This window comes from Dendroctonus ponderosae, unplaced genomic scaffold (assembly GCF_020466585.1).
Source record: "Dendroctonus ponderosae isolate FM_Combo_2020 unplaced genomic scaffold, Dpon_F_20191213v2 Dpon_F_20191213_2, whole genome shotgun sequence".
NCBI lineage: Eukaryota > Metazoa > Arthropoda > Insecta > Coleoptera > Curculionidae > Dendroctonus > Dendroctonus ponderosae.
Window position 1 is genome coordinate 2,099,040 of NW_026018165.1, and position 14,835 is coordinate 2,113,874.

The 14,835-nt window shown below is 32.8% G+C and overlaps 2 protein-coding genes across 4 annotated transcripts in view; one reads left to right on the forward strand and one right to left on the reverse strand.

Annotated features, from left to right (window-relative positions):
• The window catches only part of LOC109536920 (zinc finger CCHC domain-containing protein 24), an 11,031-nt gene extending 2,559 nt beyond the window's left edge, over window positions 1-8,472 (forward strand). For 2 of the 3 annotated variants that reach the window (XM_019903389.2, XM_019903388.2), the window contains 4 exons: window positions 3,282-3,483; window positions 3,538-3,810; window positions 6,853-7,017; window positions 7,724-8,472. In XM_019903389.2, coding sequence (XP_019758948.1) covers window positions 3,304-3,483; window positions 3,538-3,810; window positions 6,853-7,017; window positions 7,724-7,837 — 732 coding nt within the window. In that variant the 5' untranslated portion in view covers window positions 3,282-3,303 and the 3' untranslated portion in view covers window positions 7,838-8,472. The remainder of the gene's footprint in view (window positions 1-3,281; window positions 3,484-3,537; window positions 3,811-6,852; window positions 7,018-7,723) is intronic. The other variant, XM_019903390.2, reaches the window with a different exon arrangement.
• On the reverse strand, window positions 8,462-14,056 carry LOC109536919 (radical S-adenosyl methionine domain-containing protein 2). Its single transcript, XM_019903386.2, has 5 exons — window positions 13,558-14,056; window positions 13,284-13,504; window positions 9,071-9,234; window positions 8,818-9,007; window positions 8,462-8,761 (listed from the first exon to the last, which is right to left on the reverse strand). The coding sequence occupies exons 1-5, from the start codon at window positions 13,991-13,993 to the stop codon at window positions 8,597-8,599; spliced, it is 1,176 nt and encodes a 391-aa protein (XP_019758945.1). The 5' UTR covers window positions 13,994-14,056; the 3' UTR covers window positions 8,462-8,596.
• Between the last annotated feature and the right edge of the window lie 779 nt (window positions 14,057-14,835).

Below are 14,835 nucleotides of genomic sequence, written 5' to 3' on the forward strand. Positions count from 1 at the left end.
TTATAATTTAAAACATATCTACGCGTAGATCATGATGTTCTGTTAGAATCGCTGAAAACTGTTTTCCAAAATTCGCAACGGGTAGTGTACAGCATCGATTTCTGTGGAACCCAGTAGCTGTCAAAACTTTCACATTTTTACGAATAACTCGGAAATCGTAAATTTTTCAGGTAAAACGTTTGACACAAACTTAACTTAAATTTTGACGACAAATCTGAAAATGAATGAAAAAAGGGGCGGTTCCATTTAAAAAACCAAAGTTGGTAACTACCACACGTTTATGATACACCCCGTATATTGGAAAGTTATTTTAAAATGTGGACCTTTTAAACATGAAAAACTTTCGTAGGACGTATTTTCTTGTAAAGTTCATATTTACTGAGATATCGCACTTTGACGCACTAATGAGCAACCCTGTATATACATCTGCTTTTTTCTCAAAGAAACAAACTAAAAGTGTAATTAAGGTATGATAAAATCGTGCCGAATTTTTGCCAAAGTTTTCGATTTGAAAGAGCTAAAAATAGTAGAGAATTTCAGATTTCATGATTTCAGATCCTGGCATTTTTAAATAAATTATTAATTTATTTATTTTAATAGCTCTTTCATAACAACTAAGAAATAGCAATAAATTAATAATTTATTTAAAAATGCCATGAACCTTTCACATTAATATGAAAGGACAATTGATTAGTTTATATTAACATCTGTGCATATAATTCAAAATGATTTCGTAAACATTAAGACCATCAAATAATCAGTAAATTTAAAAAAGCGATAAACATTTGTATATCAATTTTATTTATTTTAATTTTAAATATTTTATATAGCTACTTAAGCTCAATGATTAAGAACGCTTTTTGCCATTAAATTGCTGATTAAATGTTTTATATGAATTTCAATTGAATGCTGAACTGCTCAACCACGGTCAGATTTGCTCTAACTTTGCCTTGCAACTGGATAAATTCATTAATATAATAATCAAAACTTCTGAACCATCGTATCTTACGAGTTGAAAATATCAGAACTAATAGAAGAAATTCGGCTCCAAAACTATTGAAAATGTTGTTTATGTTCGCACTGAAACCTGATTGTTGACGACTTTGAAAACACAGGTCATAAAATATGATAAAATGGACGTTTTTTTGCAAATGCACGGTCTTGCCCCAAAAGTTGTAACTTCTGAACCAGCACACGGTAGGAGTTCAAAATTAGAGAACTAAGTTCCAGACTTTGGAAACGCAAGTCATATAATAGACGTTTTCCCGCAAATACAGTCTTTTGCCCAAAAATTTATAACTTCTGAACCAGCACATGGTGTGCATAGAAAATCTCACAACTACCTAATAGAAGATGTTCGGCTCCAAATGTCCTGAAAGTTTCGTTATACTCGCACTGAATCCTGTTTTCTCTTGATTCTCTACTTTGGAAACCCAGGTCATAAAATGAAAGTTTTTTCTCAAATACACGCTCTTGCCCAAAAATGCATAACTTCTAAGCCAGCTGATGGTCTTAGTTGAAAATTTCGGAACTATTAGAAGACATTCGGCTCCAAAAGTGCTGAAAATGTCGATTAAGTCGCACTGAAACTTAAATGTTCGAGACTTTAAAAATGCAAGTCATCAAAATAGGCGTTTTCCCGCAAATAACGCTTTTTCCAAAAAATTATAACTAATTTATGTTATAAATATATTTATTAATAACTAACATGGTGTGCATAGAATAGAAATCTCGCAACTAATAGAATACATCCCGCTCCAAATGTGCTGAAATATTCGTCATAGTCGCACTGAAACCTGAATATTCCCGACTTTGGGAACACAGTTCCCAAATTGAACGTTTTTCCTCAAGTAGAAGCCTTAGCCAAAAATTAATAACTTCTTAACCAGAGCATGGTGCGAGTTAAAAATCTCATAACGAACAGACGATATTCGGCTCTAAAAGTGTTGGAAAAATTCGTTTACTCTCACAGAAACCTGAATGTTTCCGACTTTGGAAATATGATTGATGCGAGCGATTTGATTTTTGTTTCAAACCTTCAAATTAAACAAATAATCGTATGTTGACGTAAAGACAGGCTTTAGATCAGGTTTTTTAATTTTTCGCCTATTCCGTTTACTTACGAGATGATCACAAAAGATCAACTATTTGATTGCTTGCACAGATAAAAGTTTTTCTTTTGCACCTATTTCCTAAACTTTCTTTACTTTCAAACAATTTGCTCATTCATGCAATCCTGTATACTGAATTTTTGTATTAAGTCGACTTTGAAGTTTTAGCTTTAACATGGGAGCTAAATTTTAAAACATACCAAAAATAATTTTGAGATGAGGTGTTTTTAATTGTATAATTGCGGTAGATAACTCTTTAAGCAGAAATTAAATCGCTGGAAGCAATCAAAATTTAGCCAGTTTCTTTTGTGGATCTCTTTAAATAAAAATCTGAAATTTGCATTGAGAGCAAGAGGATATCAACTATTCAGAGCCTCAACTAACAGGAATTATTGTTCACAATTTTCGATTGAAATTAGATTAGGCAAAACACTGTTTCAAAGAAAATAACACTTGTGAAGAGATCAAAGTTCACAAGGCGCATTTTTCAATTACACAAATTTCCAGTAGTTTAATACCGTGGTCATATCCAAGACGAAGCTTTATAATTTTCTATTGTCTTATCGTACTAGTTTAATTTTTCTGATTTGCTACTCTTTTTTTTCATATTTGAATGGTTGGTTTGTACTTTGCAGCTTTGCACGCCGTTATTAACATGCAGGAGATTTTCATAGATATTCCTTCACCCAATTCGACTAAAAGGTGATTGTTTTATTATAATTTTTTAATTTAAATTTTTCCAGTAGTACACTTTTTTGTCATTAAATCTAGTGTAGGTAAGAGTGCATTAAGTTCTGAATTTAAAAATAATTTCAACACTATTTGCAAGTGCAACTATGCTAACGCGATGATTAATTGCTAAGAGCTAATTTTGCGAACGCTTTTCATACTCTATGAGTTAGTTGGTTTTCATAAACAACATGAGGCTTTGAATTAACCCAGTAAGTTTTAATTAAGTGTCATTAGCAATGTTGACTCTAATCAAGGTACAGAGAGCTTAGAGGCTTGAAAATACATATACTCAAACTATTCAAAAAGAAAATATATTGAAGGGTAGTAGATTAATCAATTCTCAAATCATCATGCGAAAAATAATTCTAGAGTATTCTCAAAGAAAATATAAAGGTCAATTTTACGAAAGTTTTGTAATGGGAAAAATAATTTATCCAGGTTCATCTACGATATTTTCGAAATGTCTCCGACAGCGACGCTTTTCAACCAACCCTCTCAATTCACACCGTCTTACTCCAACGTGAACAGACACTCAAGGCAGCCTGAATATGCGAGTTCTGGTTCAACCAATTCGCTATTTACGCCAACCTACACGACCCCAAACAATTGGTACCAGTACCAAACTACTGAACCTTATCAGGTACAATTTGACTAAATCACCCGAATATGGGCGACAATTTGTGAATATTTTCAGGCAAAAATGTTAAGTCCCACATGGAATTCCACGTATTCACCAGGCCAAGGCCAATTCTCCTACAATCCCTATAACTTGGCAACTCTCAGTAATCTAACCAGCCTGAACAATTTAAATAATCCCTTTTCGAACGACCATTTAGCTGACATAACCGAACAACTGGCCGAATTAGCCTTAGATCGAAGACCTTTGAAACGACCTCCAACTTCATACTTGTGCCATTTATGCTTCCAGAAAGGCCACTATATAAAGGACTGTCCACAGGTGAGTGAAGTAAGAAGAAATTATTTCAGTTTAAATCTATGGAAGTTACAGATTGCTTGGAAATAGAGAACCACTTGGTCTGTTTTTGCCAAATGTCTTGTCTCAAGAAAAATTTATTTATCTGGAGTAGACGGGAAGAATAAAGATACAACAAAGCGTCGGCAACTGCCAATAGCTTAGTTTACAAATTAACTTTAAAGCTGAAATAATTTTATTGACAAAATACCTTGGTTGATTTATGTCGAATTCCTACTTCTTAACTTACTTACTTATTTTGATTTATTTTCCTGGCTGCGTGTAATCGTTCAGTCAAAGTGTGAAATAAAAATTTGTATATCGTTTAATTCATAACGTTTCGGCGAGACAACAGCGCCATCATCAGATTTAAAATTCATACAAACCAAATACCAATTTACAATTAAAATATGTTGTACAAAAAGTATAATTTATAAAGCGTTAAAACATTCATTAGTTCTTGAGGAAGAAACCCTTTTTTTGGGAGAGTGAAACATTAGATTCGTTTAGGTCTTTGCTGTCTTGAAACCTCAAATTTGTTCGAATTATTGTCGACATTTGCGAGAATGGTATGTATGTATTGAGATAAGCGGAAATAGTTAGTTTTAATTTGTCACTAGTGTACTGGGTGTTCTATACTCATGGCTTTATTAGGGTTTGGTAAATGTTGTTAAGGCTGTCGGTATCTGATCTGAAATGTACTGCTTTTGCATGTTTTTTATTTGTATCATTTCTTGGATACCTACTTCTTTTATGGTAATTTGTTTTCCTAACCAATATATCCGCGTTGTCAAAATCGAAATTATGTAACATTTGGTGTGCATGTTGTATTAATGCTGTTTTATTTTCACTAGTATCTCAGACTGTATTTATGTTCGTACATTCTCTTTTTTAAATATTGTTTAGTTTGCCCTATATATGTATTATCCCATTCCAAACAATTCACTCTATATACAGTATTTGGTATATTCATTCTGTCAGTTTTCGGTTTTAGTTTTGGGAAACATTCAGTTGATAAGTTTTTTGTTTTTTCCGCAATTATAATGTTGTGTGGTTTTAGTATTTTTGAGATTTTCTTATTGATTTCTAGAATATATGGTAGTTATATATGTATTGTTTCTTCATTATTATATATTTAGTTGAATTGTAAATTTTGTTATATCTTCGCTTTATTATTGGTTTGGGTACATAGTTATTATTAAGTACTATTTTTTCTGATTTTTTTTTTTTAATTTTCTGGTCTGTAATTTGGGTGTGATAATTGTATATAATCGAACGAATAAATCGGTGTTATTACGCTGTTTTTATATTTTTGGGGTGCATCTGATTTATAGTTTAGTTTAGTTTATTTATCCTGATCAAACTTCTTTTGTATACCAATTTGTTTTTCTTTTACCTGAATTATTATAATTTACTGTTATGTCCAAAAAATGTGCTGATTGATTTTTATCCTTTTCTATTGTAAATTTTATAGTGTAGTGAAAATTGTTGAATTTATCTTGGGTATATTGAATTTTATCTTTGTATAAACACATTAAGCAATGTCCACATAGCGTTTAAAGAAAGTTGGTTTATAATTTAGGTTTGTTATTATGTTTTTTCCAAGCTTTTCATAACAATGGGGGACCCATTGCTACACCTTATATTTGTGAAAAATATTTTTCTTCAAACTTGAAATATGTAGATTTTAGGTATAGCTCTACCGCTTCAATAAATTATTTTTCTCGAATTGTTGAATGTTGTTCGATTTCCTTCATTTTGTTTTTATACACTCTATTGCATATTCAATTGGGATATTGGTATATAATGATGTTACATCAAGCAATATTAATAATTTTTTTCCTCAAGAACTAATGAATGTTTTAATTGTAAATTGGTGTTTGTAGTTTGTATGAATTTTAAATCTGTTGATGACCCTGTTGTCTCGCCGAAACGTTATAAAATAAGCGATATAAAAAATAATTTCCCACTTTGACTGAAACCCAGGAAGGAAAAGATTATAATTACTTATTTATGATTTATGAAACATAAAGTTTATCTTCGATAATTTGAATACTTTGTTAAAACCTGATGAATACGTCTATTGATCGAGTAATCGATTCAAAAATGCACTTTGTGTATGTGTTTGGTTCTAGCACAGCTTATATATCATGATATATATATATATAAGCTGTGGTTCTAATTTATTGCACTGTTGTAGCAGTGCACGACATTAAATCATTCTTAAATGGACAGTTTAAGGGTCGTATTCAACAGGCATTTGTAGAAGAAGGCGCACGTTTTACGAAAGCTGCACTTTATAGGCCTAATCGGCCTTTTGTTATTCGAACTGAAAGTGGGAAAATTTCTAGAATATCTCTATTTTTGCGCATATACAAGCTCTCTAAAACGTTTAAAAAAATAATCATCAAACTTAAAAACAATATTTTTAAATTGGTATATTGACCTGTTCAACTGTTACATATTTCATAAAGTAACTGTATTTTTCTATAAACATAAGAGTGTAATGCGCTTCATGGTTAATCCAGCCCTGAAAGCAACGGTTTTTCCAAACTTTCCCAATCAACTCTGCTTTTAAATACAATAAAATACCTATTCGAATTTTCATGTTTTCAAATTATTATCGGAGCCAAACAGCAAACAAAAATGCATCACAAATAAAGCGCAGCTGTTCAAAAATGTCCAGGGAAGAAACACTAATTCGCATTAAGGCGCATTACATCCAACTATCAACAGGCGATTATTTTATGATTACTTCAACAGTATTGTAATGAACATAACCAATACTTCAATCGAGATAACAAGTTATAAATAAGCGAGGAAAAATAATAGCTCAGTCAGAGGAATGCGAAAATTGAATACCTTGCAGACATGAAATCTTTTAATCAGTATTTTGATGTTTAACGTTATCAGTTCTGAATGTTTTACACAACGGAAGCAAACAAAAGTATTCTGGAATTCTCAATTTTATTGATTTGAAAACTGTTGAGCTTTTCCTTGGGGCAATAAAAATATTTCTGAAGAATTTAATTCCAGGCTCGTCCTAGAGGTGAAGGCAAAACCCCATACCAAGGCAGAAAAAGATGTTTTGGAGAATACAAATGCTCAAAATGTAAACGGAAATGGATGTCTGGAAATTCTTGGTCTAATATGGGCCAAGAGTGCATCAAATGCCATATCAACGTATATCCCCATAAACAGGTAAACATTTAAGTTTTGTGAATGAATTGTCGTTCTTCCGAAAAATCCGCAGAAAAATATAAACCACTTTTAAAACTAATTCATCAAGAACTAGATTCAATTGAAATATTTTAGTTTGCTGAGTAGTAATGTGTTGGTATCTTTTTCCTTAAAGCATTTCACAGCAAAATGCAGTTGGTCAAATATAAACTAAAAAATGGAAATTACAGAGAATAAACAACTAGCCAGTATTAGAAAGAAGAAGAAAGCCAGAAAGTATTAATTACCAGAACTAAATTGTGTCAAAACCTTTTGATTCTTTGGGTTTTTGCTGTTCACGTATCTCCGTGAATAGCGATTTCAGTTTCAGCATTCATCAAAGCAAAACATCTTAATCGACTGTACGCGAAAAATGAAATTTCTCTTTCGGTTGCTAAAACAACTGCTCAATTAAATAATTTTGGCAGCAAACTTGGCACTAGTCAAGAGTTTGGTCAAGTTTCAGTTAATGATATCCTCCAAATTCAAGTCCTACCGAATAAAACGGATTTTTGAATTACCTTGTTTCTTTTTCCTATATGAATATGGGTTAGTTACAGTTGGCTCGAAAAAATGGGTGAAAGCACCTTGCAGTAAAGGCATTTTTTATCATAAATAGCCCAAGTAAAATTTAAAAAATCCAGTGTCAATAATTATTTATTAATTATGAAATAATTGGATTTTGCAGAGGCCCTTGGAAAAACCAGATGGACTAGATGTGTCCGATCAATCGAAAGTGCATCCTCAACACTTGTGCCAAAAGTGCAAGGAATTGGGATATTATTGCAGAAGAGTGCAATAAAGGGAAGAAATGCTTCCTTTTCCTTTACACTATCTTAAAGTTAATTTAATGTTACTACTTTCAAACCGATATAGATGTTTAGGTGTTTTACTTGTTCAGTTGAATGTATTTTTTATTTTTCTTATTTTTATATTTTTGTTAACGATTTTATCAATCAGTATTTTGTTTTGATCATATATAGTTTATTACTGCCTAATAAGTACTTAGGTATTTGATGCAAGATCTGATTTGATTTGCTGTTTTCGGTGTATATAATTTAAAGGCCGCCGAAAATTTTTTGTACTTACTGATGTCCATGATATGGGCTTCTCGGTCGTTATAAAGAATTTTTTTATGTCCGTCCTATATTTCTCTCCGGACGTTTCACAGGGACGAGTAACTTCTCTCGATAACTCCTTAAAAAAACGACATCTATTTCGAATCACCCTGTATTCTGTAGCTTTCTTTATCGAAACTAGCAGGTAATAAAACGCTACGATAAAAAACTGTTTTACTTTAAATTAAGAAAAATTTTCTTAGCCACTGACTGATGGGCAAAAGCGGATGATTAAACTTGCTAATGTAAATTCGCAGTTACTGCGTGATTGTAAGGCGTGTTGAAACTACTTCAAATAATAAAACATGTTATTTAAAAATAGTTTTATTATAACCAATAAATATAATCAGGTAAATCAATTCCGTAGCGATAATTAAGACCGGTGACAGAAATACTTTATACCAAAATAGGAATGCATGAATTCTAGAATAGAATCCATTTGGTCACCAGGATAGTCGGTCGGGTTCTTTGGACCATTTATAAATGCCACCCCGTTTCTTAAACATTTCCTCGTCAAATCCGGAAAATTGCAAGGCGTTTTCGACTCCAATGTCCAAAATGGACTTTGAAGGAACTTTTGCTCCATCCCGACAGTCCAGAAAGCGCATCTAAATCACATGTAAATTTACTGATTGGAAAAAAAACATATCACCCAACGACTTACGTATTCGTCTAGAATCAAGTAGCTGTTTTGCATTTTTGCATTGGATTCGGGCACCAAAGACTTAACGGATTGGTGTCTGGAAATAAAACGCTCGAAAGTTTCCGCGTCGATATAGAACCTTTGAGCGTCTTTTAGAGCTTCCGGTCCAGCGTTTTCGCCCTCAAGGAGCAGACATTGGAACACCTTCCATCTGAATGAAAATTCCATCGGTTTTTTCAGCTTATAAAAAGTTAAGAAAAGTGCTAGTTCTTACCTTATGGGGTTCAGCAGGTTAATTTCATCCATCATATTCTCCTCCTGGTTGTACGTGTTTACCACCGTGTTGATTTTCAGCAGAATGTCGTACTCGAGACACCAATCCCTGATTTTTTTCAGCTTCTCTATGTGATTCTTGTTGCCCTGACCTCTACCAATCGCCTAACAGAAAAAAATTGATTAATTTTAGCAGCAAAATAATATTTTCATAGTACATTTATACGAAATACATATCTCTAGCCAAGACTTCGTTGATCCTAAACGGGGTATTTTTGCTACTTAACTTAACATTTAAAACTTGTTGATTTTAATGCTTCTTAAAAGCATAGCAAAAATGCGAGTACAGATAAACTCTCAGAAGGGCTCTAGGAACCATTTGGTGCCAAAAAATTTTTAAAAAAGTCTTCAGAAAATATTTCAAAGTGAATGGTTACAAATTTCTTTTCCTCCGTTTCCCTTCGAATTTACCAACAAATTATTTACCTTTCGACAGTTTGTGAACGGATTAGTGTTTAGGCCTATATATTTGAACTACAAGCTCTTTCGATATGATCATGTCAATGTTAACGAGCGAGTAACTTTTGCAGACTAACCATTTTTAATTATTTTCAGTTTCTTTAATGTTTGATCTAAAATGTATTTAAATTTAAATTTTTCTCCATCTTTTATAACTGATATCATTAGGTCCACAAACCGACTGTTTTGGAGATAAACTCGCCCCAGTTCTGAAGTATACATATAATGCCTATTTAAGCTAATCGCCTATTATACATTTTATATAAACGCCCTGAACAAGAGGACTCTTCCTAGGGAGACTATTAGGCTTAGTCCAAAGTCAGGTAGAAGCATTAGCAGATTTTAGTCAAGTTCGCATTGAATTTCTGTATTTTCTGGTACATCTTTTCGGTAAGTGTTTATGATAGTTAATTTATCAGATCATACTATTATTTAAATTTTCTGCTCAGAACTGCACTTCAAGATTTGAGAGTTTATAAACAATCAGCAGGTGGTTGGATTTAGGTGAAACTTTCACAATTCATTATCAATCAATAGGATTTATTTTTCACTGGTCTGCAGTTTTTAGAGCTTGTTTACTGTAAGTTACAAGTTAAAAAACTTCTGAAAAATTTGATAGTGTTTGGATTTATGGGAAATTTTCCCAATTTGTAGCTCTGTATTGAGCTGCGCGATGGCAAAATTAGAATTCGTTGACTAATACAGCGGCGGAGTTTGCAATTATATTTCATGGGCCTGCAAATTCAAGAGCGTCTTTACTGTAAAAAATCAGCAAGTACTTCGATTTAGGTGAACTTTTCACAATTTGTAGTCCGCCAGTTTATGCATGTGTTCTTGAAATTGAAGCTCGTTGACTGCATCAGTGGCGCAAATATGAATTAGTTTTCAGAAGTCTGAAGAAGTTGGAACTTGTTTACTTTTTGAAAAAAAAGCAAGTTTCAAAGCTTGTCCAAACACAATCAATTCTAGAAAATGGTTCAGTTTTTCACAACTTGTTGCCTGGTACTTCAGGTGTGTTATGCATCAATTAAAATTTGCGGGCTGTAGAAAATGAATGTTTTATTGTTAGTGTTGTTAGTTATTTTTTCACTTAGATTCTTATTGTGGCTTATTTTTTGAAAATACTGCATTTTGCAGTTTAATCGCCAATATCTCGGAAACAGAGGCTTGTTGGGGCAAATCGTAAATAAAAATAACTGTGCTGTTGACAGCAACCCGATGAATTTAGAACAACTCTTTCCCTATGAATCTCTAAGCTATCACTACTACGATCTTAAGAACCAATACCTCAATTCTAATAGCATAACTAGAAACAAAAGTATGTATAATTATTCCTAAACACACTTTGAAAGTCTGCAATAAGAATCGTTATACATATAAGAGCGATTAATGCATTTAACAATCTGCCAAAAGAATTTAAAACTTTAGAAGCTGATAGAGTCTCTCAAAAAAGAAAACTTAGAGAAAGGATGAAAGATAATTGTTAAATTATAAATTTGGTGTCAATTTTTTTGTATTTTTTATTTTATATTTTTGGTATATACCCGGACATGTTTCCACTGATAAATTTTACAGGTCAATATACACTATACTGAATGCTAAAATCAATTGAATTGGAGAAAGAGCATAGTTCCCGGGGTTGTTTTGCGAATAGTTTTTAATTAGTTTTACGTACGCCAACCTATGTACAGAGTTATTGATTGAAATCTGGCCACCTCGTTTTTGCATCTAATTTGAAATTTAGAGAAAAATGTTAAAAACAAAAGTTGTAGATATTAAAGTATAGTTTGTTTTAAGATAATACCAATTGATACAGGGTGTTTTAAATTCAAGTGGCAGACCAAACTTACCTTTTTTTAGTGGAATGTCGTACTTTTTATTGCATATTCGAACTATTCGCACGATTCTAGGCCTACTCGATATAAATGTTCTATAAATGATGTTCTATATGCAATAAAAAGTACGGCATTCCATTTAAAAAAAATCGTAAGTTTGGTCTGCCATTTGAATTTGAGACACCCTGTATCAATTGATATTATCTTAAACTAGACGTAAATATTTTTCAATTAGATTAGATGAGATTAGAATAATTTAAATTTCAAATTAGGTTGAAAAATGGGGTGGCCAAAGTTCAATCAATAACCCTGTACATACAGATAGCTAGTCTCAATAGGATTACTCTATAAGATATATGTTATTATCTGGTTAAATAAATAAATAAATATTGTTACTCGATTCTCTATCGTTCCCTGAAGTTTCCGCGCTTGAAACTGGACCACCCTGTAGATGTTGTGTTTTTATTTTTTTAGTCGGTTGAACTTACTCGGCTACTCAGTATTATCTTTATATAACTTTTAAGTATTATGGAAAAAAATCATTGCAGTCCTGACTGCACAAAATGCGATTTTTGGTGAAATTTATGGACAATCTAGGATTCTTCAAACGAAAACTGCCTCAGATCAAGAGTACTTCTAAATTAAAAATTTGACGAACTTTTTCTAAGCGACAATTTTTGCCGCTTAGAAAAGAAAATGACGAATGAAATCCATACAAAAGTCACTATCTAACTTTACTGGTTTCTGAAGTGATAAACTTCGGGTTGCATAAACATACGGAAAATACCATATTTTTTTATTCCTGCAAATCCCCTGTGGACGAGACAAAATCGAAACATTTTTCACTTAAAGGGCAAACTTTGCTTTACAAAATAAATGCAGAAGTGGATCTCTAACTTTGCAAGTTCCAGAACCAATAAATGTGAAACTTTGACTTGCTTATTTATACGCAAAATTCATATTCAACATTGAAAAATTCTTGAGAATTGCCTCAGAATGATGGAAAATCGAAACTTTTATCAGGAATGAAACACACTATACCCAATAAAATCTATGCAAAAATTACTATATAAATTTACAGGTTCCTGAAGAAATGTCTGTCAGGGACTCTAAAAATATACGCAAAATACAATCAAGGTTGTCTTTTGAGTCCCTCCGAATTTTTTGTTTTTTCTTCTTTTACCTTAAAGAACACTTATTTATTAGCCCAAAAAAGTTTCCTCACGAAGTTTGAGGAAACCCACCAATTTCAAGCCAAATTTCGGGGCTGTTGCCAAACTGCGCAGAACGTTTAAAGTTAATGTAAATTGTTTCCTTAGATACCTAACATGCGTACTCATTCAATTTGGGTCGGTTCAGATCAATTAGGTCCTTTTGTTTCATTCAAAAAATCACTTCAACCAACACAAACAAACGAACTCAAAATTAACCGAAAGAAAAAACGCAAAATACGTGGCAACACCGCATTGTGTTTTCATTCCCGAAAAAAACAGATAATTGCATCTGACTATCGACGAGCTAGATAACTATCTCTCGTCTTTATCTATTATAACCACAATCACTTGATGGCGTTAGAAAGGATGCTCAATCTTTTGCGAAAAACACAATTTATTATGCATCTTAGCGACATCTTTACATGTGGAGTTATGAATTGTTGATACCTAAAACACGATTCAGCAGCGAATAGCAACGGACAATCTCATTTTCGTGCACAAATCAAAAAAAAGAAAAAAAATACAAATTCGGTGGCACTCAAACGACAGGATCACCATTGACCAAAATCGATCAACAATTTGACCACCTATCTGATTAATAGATACTTTTACAACAGCTGAAAATGGGAGTTGATTAAATTGGTACCTTGTTGATGTCTTCATGGAAAGAATCGCATGATATGGCCAATATATCCACATATCGACTGTAGCATTTAAACCAATTTTCCGTAATCATTGACCCGTTTGAGACAATGGATACAGATGATAACTTCAAAAACTCTTTACAATATCGTGCCATTTCTCCTAGGTAATGTCCACGTCGTGGCAGAAACGGTTCTCCGCCACTGAAGTTAATTTTTTCCATACCTAAATTCAAACCACAAGAATTATGCATAATTTTTAGCATTGCAGCCACTTACCCGCTTGTTTGAGCATGGCAAGTCCCTTTTTTGCCTCGTTCAGCGGCATCACAAAAGAGGTTTTAGCCGTATGAAAGCAAAAGCCACAGCTGTAGTTACACTGGCGGGTAAAATGATAATTTACGCTTTTTGGAATTATTTTATTGGGCGCGCGAATTAGTTGAAATAACACTGCGATTTTCACCAACAACTGCGACCAGTATTCGCTCATTTTTCTCAAACTGGGCCCAATGTAATTGAGATAACTATTTATGAAAGAGAGCATTTTGTTCGTGGAGTAAACAGATACACTTGCATGCAGAGCACACTTGCTCACCTCAGACAAACAACTCGAACTACTACAATCCTTAAATAGCTGTAGCTGTAGGCTAAATTCCAGATCGGTTGGGAACCACCGATTTTCGTATTGTAATTCCCACGAATGCTTCGTTGGCATACTGTGAAACGCAAAACCCGCTTAACTACACAGGAAATGAAAACTATAGAATTTAATCGCGTACTGCAATACCGACGCAAATCCTGACGGCTTAAAAAGTAGCTCGCATCTCGAGTGTAAAACTTTGCAGGGAATTCTAGACGACTCGGTTTGGCGGTCTTTTACTTTTACATCCTGCTCGCACCATTTTCCAGCAACAGTGCTAATAGACAACAGACGTTTTTCGAAGCCACTCTGTATATAAACTATTTAAAAATACTTGCGTAGCAGAAATGTATTATGAAAAAATGAATGAACTTTCCATAACACGTGACTGATAAGGTGCAGCGAAAATATAAATCTTTGATTTATAGAAACAAAACTGACCAACGTTTTGAATAATTCACAAATTTCAAATTATTTCATAACTTAATAAGTACTTGAGTTATTTACTGGAACACAATAATTTAGCTATTTCCATGTAAAGATTAGATACCTATAAATATCGATGACTTGTAAGTATTACTTTATTGAGTGTCTCGTCGATTTTACCAAAACATACTTGTGCTATTAATTACATTTCATGATTACGTCTTTGTGGAGAAAAGACGACATGAAAGCAAATCTTATTCCGCGTCCAGACCAATCAGATCTTGTTTTTTCATCATAAATTTTACAATTTTTTTTGTATCAGAGTAAGTATTGGATCCGCCCTATAAGTATATTAAATGCTTGCATACAAAAAGTACAAATTAAGAGTATCATATTGCTTCTATAATTATCACAAACATAAACTGCATATGCCAGCGTAAAATATAATCTTGATCTGAACCGCAAATGTGTTTTTCTTTCATGGCGTTTCA

Coding starts and splice junctions, on each gene's coding strand:
- LOC109536919 (XM_019903386.2), bottom strand. CDS start 13,993: ATGCCAACGAAGCATTCGTGGGAATTACAATACGAAAATCGGTGGTTC. Junction 13,505..13,557: donor TGCCATGCTCAAACAAGCGG/GTAAGTGGCTGC, acceptor GTTTGAATTTAG/GTATGGAAAAAATTAACTTC. Junction 9,008..9,070: donor AACCTGCTGAACCCCATAAG/GTAAGAACTAGC, acceptor ATTTTCATTCAG/ATGGAAGGTGTTCCAATGTC.